This window comes from Trachypithecus francoisi, unplaced genomic scaffold (assembly GCF_009764315.1).
Source record: "Trachypithecus francoisi isolate TF-2019V2 unplaced genomic scaffold, Tfra_2.0 Lachesis_group0, whole genome shotgun sequence".
Lineage (NCBI taxonomy): Eukaryota > Metazoa > Chordata > Mammalia > Primates > Cercopithecidae > Trachypithecus > Trachypithecus francoisi.
This window is the reverse complement of record NW_022681453.1, coordinates 14,253,125-14,263,079: the sequence shown is the minus strand read 5'-3', so window position 1 is coordinate 14,263,079 and position 9,955 is coordinate 14,253,125. Positions and strand designations below refer to the sequence as shown.

The 9,955-nt window shown below is 41.7% G+C and overlaps 1 protein-coding gene across 1 annotated transcript; it reads right to left on the bottom strand.

Moving 5' to 3' along the window:
- Window positions 1-608: 608 nt before the first annotated feature.
- FAM240A (family with sequence similarity 240 member A) lies at window positions 609-9,409 on the bottom strand. The gene is made up of 2 exons (XM_033199562.1): window positions 9,243-9,409; window positions 609-699 (listed from the first exon to the last, which is right to left on the bottom strand). The coding sequence occupies exons 1-2, from the start codon at window positions 9,407-9,409 to the stop codon at window positions 609-611; spliced, it is 258 nt and encodes an 85-aa protein (XP_033055453.1).
- Window positions 9,410-9,955: the final 546 nt, after the last annotated feature.

The following is a 9,955-nucleotide window of genomic DNA, read 5'->3' as shown; positions in this document are numbered from 1 at the left end:
AATCAAGCTTTATTAAAATTATTCTGATATTATTCTTGGTAAACATATTTTTGAAAAAGCCAATTAAATTTATATGAAGAAAAAAGAATATTAGATCAATTTATTTTCAAACTGTACTTTGACTATTGATAGTTTTTTTTAATTTCTGCAGATAGGTGCATTTCTCTTCTTATAAAAAGAAAACAAGAATTCCATAAAGCTGTGTTTCCTAGGTGAAATGGTGGGGCAATACCACTGTGCGATGTTTAAAGTTTGACCATGAAGGTTGAGGATTCCTCTTGGTGTGTTTAGAGTTTAAAATATTTGGATTTCAAAATTAGAAGATAATTATATAGAAGCAAGGAATGCTGCATGGAGCTTCGATATTAAATAAGCTATCTTTAGAGACATTTGGGATAATAACCTGGCACCCATGCACAGAGGACTGACTTGACCAATAACTGCCATCAAGCACTGGGAAAGCATTTACAGGTAAATCCTCTCCCAGGTGGGGAAACAATAGTGTGAGGGCTGACAGGTATAGCAAAGGGACTCAGCGATTTGCATTGACTTCTAGCAAAGTGACCTCAGTGTTTTGAATCTTCTTGTGTCAATGAAGCAGGAAGCTCTCAGCCAACATTTGTCCGCTTTTCAGTGTCCTCTGGATTGTTCCGCAGCCTCAGCTTTGTTTCCAGCTTCTGCTTCCATTCTTCTCTGAGCCTGAAAATAGAAACCAAACACACACAGATGGAGCACTCATCTCCACGGCTGTTGGTTTAGGAGAGCTTTCTTCCTCTCCTGCCAGCTCCTGAAATTACGTGTATGTGTTCAGGTTTTAAAAGTCATGCAGAGGACATGCAAGTTTATATATATATATTTATAATTTATTCATATTTATTTATTTATATAAGTGTGAGTAAACAGGTTCTCATTTTTGTTAAAAGTGCTTAATCTTACTTCTCTGAATTTTCCTTTGAAAATATATTTAGGCCGGGCGCGGTGGCTCAAGCCTGTAATCCCAGCACTTTGGCAGGCTGAGAAGGGCGGATCACAAGGTCAGGAGATCGAGACCATCCTGGCTAACATGGTGAAACCCCGTCTCTACTAAAAAATACAAAAAACTAGCCAGGCGAGGTGGCGGGCGCCTGTAGTCCCAGCTACTCGGGAGGCTGAGGAAGGAGAATGTCGTGAACCCAGGAGGCGGAGCTTGCAGTGAGCTGAGATCCGGCCACTGCACTCCAGCCCGGGCAACAGAGCGAGACTCCGTCTCAAAAAAAAAAAAAAAACAACAACAACAACAACAACAATATATATATATATATATTTAAAGTCAGGGAGAGTAAACCTGTCAGTCTAGATTTCTTTACACAGCAATCTATCTTTCAACAGCAGAGGTGAAATAAAGATATTTTTAGACATACGCAAACTGAAAGAAATCACCAGCAGACTGTCACTATATGACATGTTATAGGAATTCCTTCAAACAGAAGGAAAGTGACACAATATGGAAATCCGGATGTAAACATGGAATGAAGAACATCTGAAAAGCAACGATGTGGTTATGTATTAATACTTTTTAAAACTATTTAAATCTCTTTAAAAATAGCCCACTGTGGTCAGGCACAGTGGCTCATTCCTGTAATCCCAGCACTTTGGGAGGCCAAGGAGGACAGATCACAAGGTCAGGAGTTCGAGACCAGCCTGGCCAATATGGTGAAACTCCATCTACTAAAAGCACAAAAATTCCCTGGTCATGGTGGCAGGTGCCTGCAGTTCCAGCTACTCAGCAGGCTGAGGCAGGAGAATCGCTTGAACCTGGGAGGCGGAGGTTGCAGTGAGCCGAGATCGCGACACTGCCCTCCAGCTTGGGTGACACAGTGAGACTCTGTCTCAAAAAAAAAAAATAGCCCACTGTTGAAAGTGAAACTGTTAATGATGTACTGTGGGGTTATAGCATATGTAGAAGTAAAGTTGTACTTTGTACAATAGCATAAAGGCGGGCCGGGCGCGGTGGCTCAAGCCTGTAATCCCAGCACTTTGGGAGGCCGAGATGGGCGGATCACGAGGTCAGGAGATCGAGACCATCCTGGCTAACACGGTGAAACCCCGTCTCTACTAAAAATACAAAAATGAGCCGGGCGAGGTGGCGGGCGCCTGTAGTCCCAGCTACTCAGGAGGCTGAGGCAGGAGAATGGCATAAACCCGGGAGGCGGAGCTTGCAGTGAGCTGAGATCTGGCCACTGCACTCCAGTCCGGGCGACAGAGCGAGACTCCGCCTCAAAAAAAAAAAAAAAAAAAATAGCATAAAGGCCAAGAGGGGAGAAATGAGAATATACTATTGTAAGGTTCTTATGCTACACAAAAAGTGATAAAATATCACCTGAAGGCAGGCTGTGCTAAGTGAAGGATGTGTACTATATATCCTAAAGCAACCACTAAACACAAAGAGCAATAGTTAAAAAGCCAACAGAAGAGATAACATGGAATCATAAAAAGTACTCACTTGATCCAAAACAAGGCAGAAAAAGAGAAAAAGGGAATAAACAACAAATGAGAGAAATAGAGGACACATAGCATGATGGTAATTTAAAACAAATCATACCAATTAATGTTAATGGTGTAAACAATGCAATAAAAATGCAAAGACTGTCACACTGGATTTTTAAAAGACAATATCCAAATATATGCTGCTTATAAGAAATCCACTTTAAATATGAAGACAAAATAGGTTAAAAGCAAAAGGACAAAGAGATAGTCCATGCTAAACCTAATTAAAGAATGCTGGTGTGGTTATATTAATATCAAAGTAGTTTTCATAGCAAAAAATATTACCAAAGAGAAAGAGGGTCATTTTGTAATAAGGGGTCAATTCATGAAGATGATATAACAATCTGAAACATTTATGTACCTAATAACAGAATTTCAAAATACATGAAGCAAAATGTGATGGAACTGCAAGGAGAAGTAGACAAATCTGTAATTATAGCAGAGACTTCAATACCCGTCTTTCAATAATCAGTAAAACAAGTATATAAGAAATTGATAAGGATATAAAACACTTGAACAACACTGTCAACCAACTTGATATTTATAGAATATTTATAAAATATTCTCCCTAACAGCAGCAGAACACACACTCCTTTCAAACACACATGGAATATTTACGAAGACAGAAAATATTCTGGGCTATAAAACAAGTCTCAATAAATTTAAAAGGGTTCAATATGTTCCCTGTTTGCAATAATTAAATTAGCCTTAATAACAGAAAGATATCTGGAAAGTCCCCTAAATATTATGAAACTAAATAACAAATTCTAAATAACCCATAAATCAAAGAAACAACCATTAATTGAAATGAAAAAAATCAATTATAATAACATCAAAAATACAAAATAGAGGTAAATCTGACAAAAGATATATATGACTCATGTGCTGAAAACTGCAAACCATTGCTGAGAGATATTAAAACAGACCTAAATAAAGGGACATATATATTGTGTTCATATATCAGATACTCTAAATATTGTTAGGACGTCATTTCTCCCTAAATTGACCTATAGATTCAATTCCATCCCAATCAAACCAGCAGGCTGTTTTACATAACAGAAATTGACAAGTTGCTTCCAAAATTCGTATGAAAATGCAGAGAACCTAGGATAACTAAAACAATTTTGAAAAAGAGGAAAAAGTTGTAAGACTTATACCACCTGACTTCAAGAATTATTGTCAACTAAGTAATCAAAACAGTGTGACACTGGTGCCAATGGACAGATAGATCAATGGGACAGAAAAGGTCCAAAAACACTCCTACACATAGATGAGTTATTAATTTTCAACAAACGTGCAAAGACAATGTAGTGGAGAAAGGATAGTCTTTTCAACAAATGATGCTGGAACCACTGGATATGCAAAAAAAGTGAACTGCAGTCTGTACCTCACATTATATTAAAAATTAAGTCAAGGCCGGGCGCGGTGGCTCAAGCCTGTAATCCCAGCACTTTGGGAGGCCGAGACGGGCGGATCACGAGGTCAGGAGATCGAGACCATCCTGGCTAACACGGTGAAACCCCGTCTCTGCTAAAAATACAAAAACTAGCTGGGCGAGGTGGCAGGCGCCTGTAGTCCCAGCTACTAGGGAGGCTGAGGCAGGAGAATGGCGTAAACCCAGGAGGCGGAGCTTGCAGTGAGCTGAGATCCGGCCACTGCACTCCAGTCCGGGTGACAGAGCGAGACTCCGCCACAAAAAAAAAAAAAAAAAAAGTCAAAGTATATTATTAATCTAAATGCAAAACTTAAATTCATAAGACTTCTAGAAATAAAACAGAAGACAATCTTTGTGACCTTGGGATAGGCAGTCTTCTTAGATACAACAAAAGCAAAATCTATAAAAGAAATTTTTCTCATAAATTAGACTTGATCAAAACTGAGAACATCTCTGCAAAAGTGTAAATCCAAAGAAAATGAAAAGAAGACAATGATGAAGATGAGAGAAGAAACTAGTAAAATAGTTCTTATCTATTAAGGAGATATGGATATCAATTCAAACAGTAAGAATAAAATAGAAAGGAATACAGAAAAAGGGAAACCGTAAAGCACTCTAAGTAACTAAGATGGTAGAAACAAGCCAGTTACAATAAATGAAAAAGGACTAAACTCACCAATTTATACTAAAATATGTCAGATTAGGAAAACATCCAGTCCAACTATGTCCCTTTTTTTTTTTTTTTTTTGAGAAAGCGGGGTCTCTGTTGCCCAGGCTGGAGTACAGTGGCACCGTCATGGCTCACTGCAGCCTTGACCTCCCGAGGCTCAAGTGATCCTCCTATTTCAGCCCCACTCCTCCTTCCCCCCCAGTAGCTGGGACTACAGGCTCGTGGCAGCACGCCTGGCCAATTTTTGTATTTTTTATAGGGACAGAGTTTTGCCATATTGCCCAGCCTGGACTCAAACTCAAGTGTTCTACCTGCCTTGGTTTCCCAGAGTGCTGGGATTATAGGCATGAGCCACCGTGCTCAGACAACTAGGTGCTGTTTAAAAAAGACACATCTAAATTATAAGGACAGAGATAAGTTGAAAATAAGAAGACAGAAAAAAGATACATAAGGCAGATGCTAATAAAAACAAGATTGGTTTTGGCTATGTTGACAGACTTAATATAAAGTCTGTTAATACAGACTTAATAAAGTCTGTTGATAAAAAGATCTTCAAAGAAAAAATCATCAGGGATAAAGTCACTGCCTAATAATAAAAAGGCTCACCTCACCGTGAAGATATTACACTTCTGAACATGCATGCACCTAATAAAATAGCCTCAAAATACATACAGAAAAAATTAATGGAACTACTTGGATTGTGAAGAGGTGGTGAGGAAGAAGGGAAAGAGAAATTGCACTCTTTTTTTTTTTTCAAAATAACATTGTTTAGAAAACCTTTATAGTAGAAGATTTCAAGCATATAAAAAAGTAGAGAAACTAGTAATAAAGAACTCCCCTGTAGCTACTCCCCAGCTTCCCCAGCTTAAGGCTAATCCCCTTTCTCACATCTCCCTTCTCCTGCATAATAAACAAAATAACTGTATTTAGCTATTTTGTCCTTAAAGTTAATAACTCTTTTAAAAAGAAACTACCTTGCCATTATCACACTTAAAACATTAACAGGAGGTACTTGATATCATGATATAAATATTTCATTGGTTCACAACTCTGAATGTCTTTTAATGCTGAACGTTAGGTTGGTTGAATCAGGACCCGAATGAAGCGCATACATTCCTATTTGTTGCTATATCCATTAGGTTTTCTTTAATCTGGAAATTCTCCCTCATCTTTCCCCTTCCCTTGCAGTTTTGTTTTTTTTTTTTTTTTAAACCAGATTGTTCTGGAGAGTAGGCACAGTTTGAATTTTGCTGACTGTATTCCTGTGTAACTCTAACCCATTCCTCTGTCTCCTGTATATTCTGTTAATTAGTGGCTAGCACTAGAAGTTTGATTAGATCCAGATTTATTTTATTTTATTTTATTTTTGACAAACTACCTCACTGGTGATATGATGGACGGCCATCAAATCTGTCTGGTTGTCTCTCGCTTTTTTTGATGTTAGCAGATATTAATGATCATTAGATCCAATTTACTTTGATTAGGTGTTGCCAAATGTCAATAGCTTCTTTCTATCCGTCGCCTTTCACTTGTGTTTGGAGCCTGGAGCCATGGGGGAGGGGCCCTGCAGCAGGCGCTGTAGTCCAGGAGAGATGAAGTCACTGCTAGAAAACAGGACCCAGAGCAGGAAGGGTGTGGGGAAGAAATAGGCAGACTTAGCCTCCAGTCCTCTCATCTCCTGTTGACAGAACCTAGGCAGAAGCTGAAGGACAAGGTGATTCAAGGACTAGAATGGGAAGAGGGGTCAGCTGAGGGAGGAGAATTAATGGCGATGGGGGTCAAAGCAGATCAGCCTGGAGGGAAGACAGGAATGGGAGTGAGTCCTGGACCAAAGTAAGTAGGCAGCAAAGACCCATCTAAGAGCCAATTCCATGGTTTTCTTGGATCCAGTCAAGCATGCTTTTCTTGAGTACCTATTATATATTCAGCACTGCAGTATGACTTTGGAGAATACACAAGCAATATATAAAAATGGCGGTTTCTCCATTCCACAAATAGGGCAAGTTGTTCCCTTGCCTCAGGGTGTTTGCACATGCATTTCTTCTGCCTAGAATGCTCTTGTCCATTCTCCCACCTTTGCCCAACTCTCTTCCCTAAGAGAGGAGGTGGAGGGTGCCATCCTAGTTACCTGGAGGGCTGGACCTCAAGTGTGGGCTGCCAACTCCAGCATGCCAACACATCTGCACAGCAGCTCAACAAGCTGCTGGTGCCCAAGGGCCAAGTGAACCAGCTCTGAAGCTGGGACCCCCAGAAGATTACAGAAAAAAACGCTCAGACCCTGTCGTGGGCAGGTGGGAGATGGCAGCATCTGTGTCGCCTCCCTGATGTGTTCCAAAATGGGGGAGGTTTGTGCACACCCCTGTGTGCATCGGTAGCCCAGGTGCTCCATCTGCTAATGAAAGAAGACGATCAAGTTTGCGCTCCCTCTGCCCACCCTCAAAGGGCAGTAACTCACCAGCATCCCTCTTCCTTCTCGTAGTGTCTGTTTCTCCATGATTAAAATAGCGATGAGGACACTGAGACCCAGGGAGATTTGGTGGCTCACCCCAGGGACCCAAAAGGATGAGCCCAGGCAGCTGGCTGCAAAGTCTCTGCTGTTCACCGCAATTCTGAGCTTGTTCCCACCCTTGCTCACTCTTGCAATTTTGTTTTCATCTTGTTTTTCTCCTCCAAGGGATGTCTTCCTTTGGCGTATTGCTGCTGCCATATTAGATCCTGGATTGTTAAATGGGAGTCCAGAAGAGGGAGGGGAACTAACATTCCTGAGCCCTGACCTTGGGTTTGGCACCAGGCTGGGTGTTGTCGGTACATTTCCGTAGTCAAGCCTCCTAACAGCCCAATGATCGGGGACTTTATTTTCCATTTTGTGAAGGGACAACATAGAGTGTTAATTAGAGCAGCGCCTCTGGAGCCTGGCTACCCAAATTGAAATCAGAAGAGGGCGAGGAGAACAAATAAGTTAAAGTCTTCTGCCATCCTATCGACCAAAACGTTTACATCCTTGCATTCTTTTCTTATATGCATAGATACTGCATGTGTGTGTGTGTACATATATATATATATATATATATTTTTTTTTTTTTTTTTTGAGACAGAGTTTTGCTCTTGTCGTCCAGGCTAGAGTGCAAAGGCAAGATCTCGGTTCACCACAACCTCCGCCTCCCAGGTTCAAGTGATTCTTCTGCCTCAGCTTCCTGAGTAGCTGGGATTACAGGTGTGGCTACCACACCCAGCTAATTTTGTATGTTTAGTAGAGACAGGGTTTCTCCCTGTTGGTTGGGCTGATCTCAAACTCTTGACCTCAGGTGATCCGCCTGCCTCGGCCTCCTGAAGTGCTGGGACTACAGGCGTGAGCCACCACGCCAGGCCGCATGTATATATTTTTAGTATTTTAACAACCTGCACAATTTGCTTCAGAGGCTATTTTGTTCACCCTTTGGCTTCTGCCTCTCTTGGAGCCTTTGTTTTCTTCATCTTCCTCAGGCCAATTTCACTTCACCTGAGGCCTTTTGCCTGCTCCCCAGGGAACGCACACATGGTACAGGACTCTGAGCGGCCTAGCCTGGGGGACAAAGATGGCAGGAACTGTAGAAATGACTGGCCACCCAAATCAGCTTTCTATGCCCTACTACTGTACTTCAGCAGGTGGGATGGTAGTCGGGAATAAGGCTGAGGAGGTCTCTGTAAGTGGGAGGCTGGGTTCCCCTCTAGGGTTCAGGAGGGGCTTTGGGAAGGCAGCAGTGAGTTTACTGCCTGTGAATTAAGGCACGTTGTCAGTCCAGTGGCCGTGCAGTCATGGGCCCTGCCGTCTGGACAGCACACAAGGTCTCATACTCCCTTACCGCACATAAGCCATGGCCTCCTCAGACAGCTGGCTGAGCTGTTCCCTTTGAGGGGACCGAGCTCAAAAGGGCGGTCCCTCCCTGCAGCCCATGATGGCTTTCTGCAGTGTGTGTGTGAGGGTGGCGAGCCTGCACTGCTTCCACAGCAAGGTGACCGTCGTTTCCCAGTGGGGGTCAGGTCACTGCACTCCACTGCTCGGCAGACTCACTGGGCCAGAACAGGGATGCACACAAGGAGAGACCCCGCCTTCCCTTCCAGGAACCACGCAGGGCATCTTGTGTTTTCACCCAGATGGGCGCTGAGAACCGGGCACTGCTTTCTTTGCTTGATTGCTTTTCACAGACACAGTGTTTGCCCCCCCACCCCCACCCCATTTAGTGTAACCCTCATGTGCTAGAAGGTGACATGGTGACAGAGAGGAGAGAGTTTTCCAGTTCATAAAGATAAGAATTAAAGGACTATAAGCATGGAAAATTAAAATAATTACCTCCTCTGATATGCCCATCTGGCATTCTTCTGGGGAAATTAATTTTGCTCTTACAAAACAGACAAGATAATAATGGCTTGAAAGCCAGTGACAGTTCATCGACGGTCACAAAGGTACCACTGGTGCAGAGGTTGATACTAGGGCAACTGCATGGGGCTCGGGGAACTCTTTGTACCTTCTGCTTAATTTTGCTTATAATTTAGAACCTAAAACTGTTCTAAATTATAAGATGTATTTTAAAAATGAGTTAATTCTAAAAAGTAGACAAACAAGCCACATACTTTCTCAGTGCGCTTCTTCCCAGACGATGTTCCTCCGATTCTCGGTAGTAAGTCTGTTTACCAATTTCCCTTTCCCAGAAACGCTTGAGATCATGGCAGGTGTTCCGGCAGAAGACCTCCCGACGGGTGTATTGATTGTTCATCCCCCTAAAAAAGAAAATAGCCATACAAATAACCAAAAAACATATGAAGAAATGCTCAACATCATTCATCATCAGGGAACTGTAAATTAAAACCACAATGAGATACCATCTTACTCCAATCCACCTTACTCCAATTTGACTGTTTAAAAGTCAAAAAACTAATAGGTGTTGGTGCAGATGCAGAGCAAAGAGAACACTTATATGCTGTTGGTAGGAATGTAAATGAGTACAACCTCTTTGGAAAACAGTATGGAGATTTCTCAAAGAACTGAGAGTAGATCTACCATTTGATCAGCAATTCTGACTACTAGGTACCTACCTAAATGAAAAGAAGTAATTATATAAAAAAGACACCTGCATGTGTTTGTTTATCACAGCACTATTCACAATTGCAAAGATATGGAATCAAACTAAGTGCTCATTAACTGATGAGTGGATCAAGAAAATGTTTTGTGTGTGTGTGTGTGTGTGTGTGTAATGGAATACTACTCAGCCATAAAAAAGAATAAAATAATGTCTTTTGCAGCAACTTGGATGGAACTGGAGGTCATTATCCTAATGAAGTAACTC

What these genes read in the sequence shown, in the direction of transcription:
- FAM240A (XM_033199562.1), bottom strand. Translation starts at nt 9,409, where the DNA reads ATGGCTATTTTCTTTTTTAGGGGGATGAACAATCAATACACCCGTCGG. An exon ending in GGAAGAAGCGCACTGAGAAA is followed by an intron (nt 700 to 9,242) that starts GTATGTGGCTTG and finishes TTCTATTTTCAG; the next exon opens with GCTCAGAGAAGAATGGAAGC.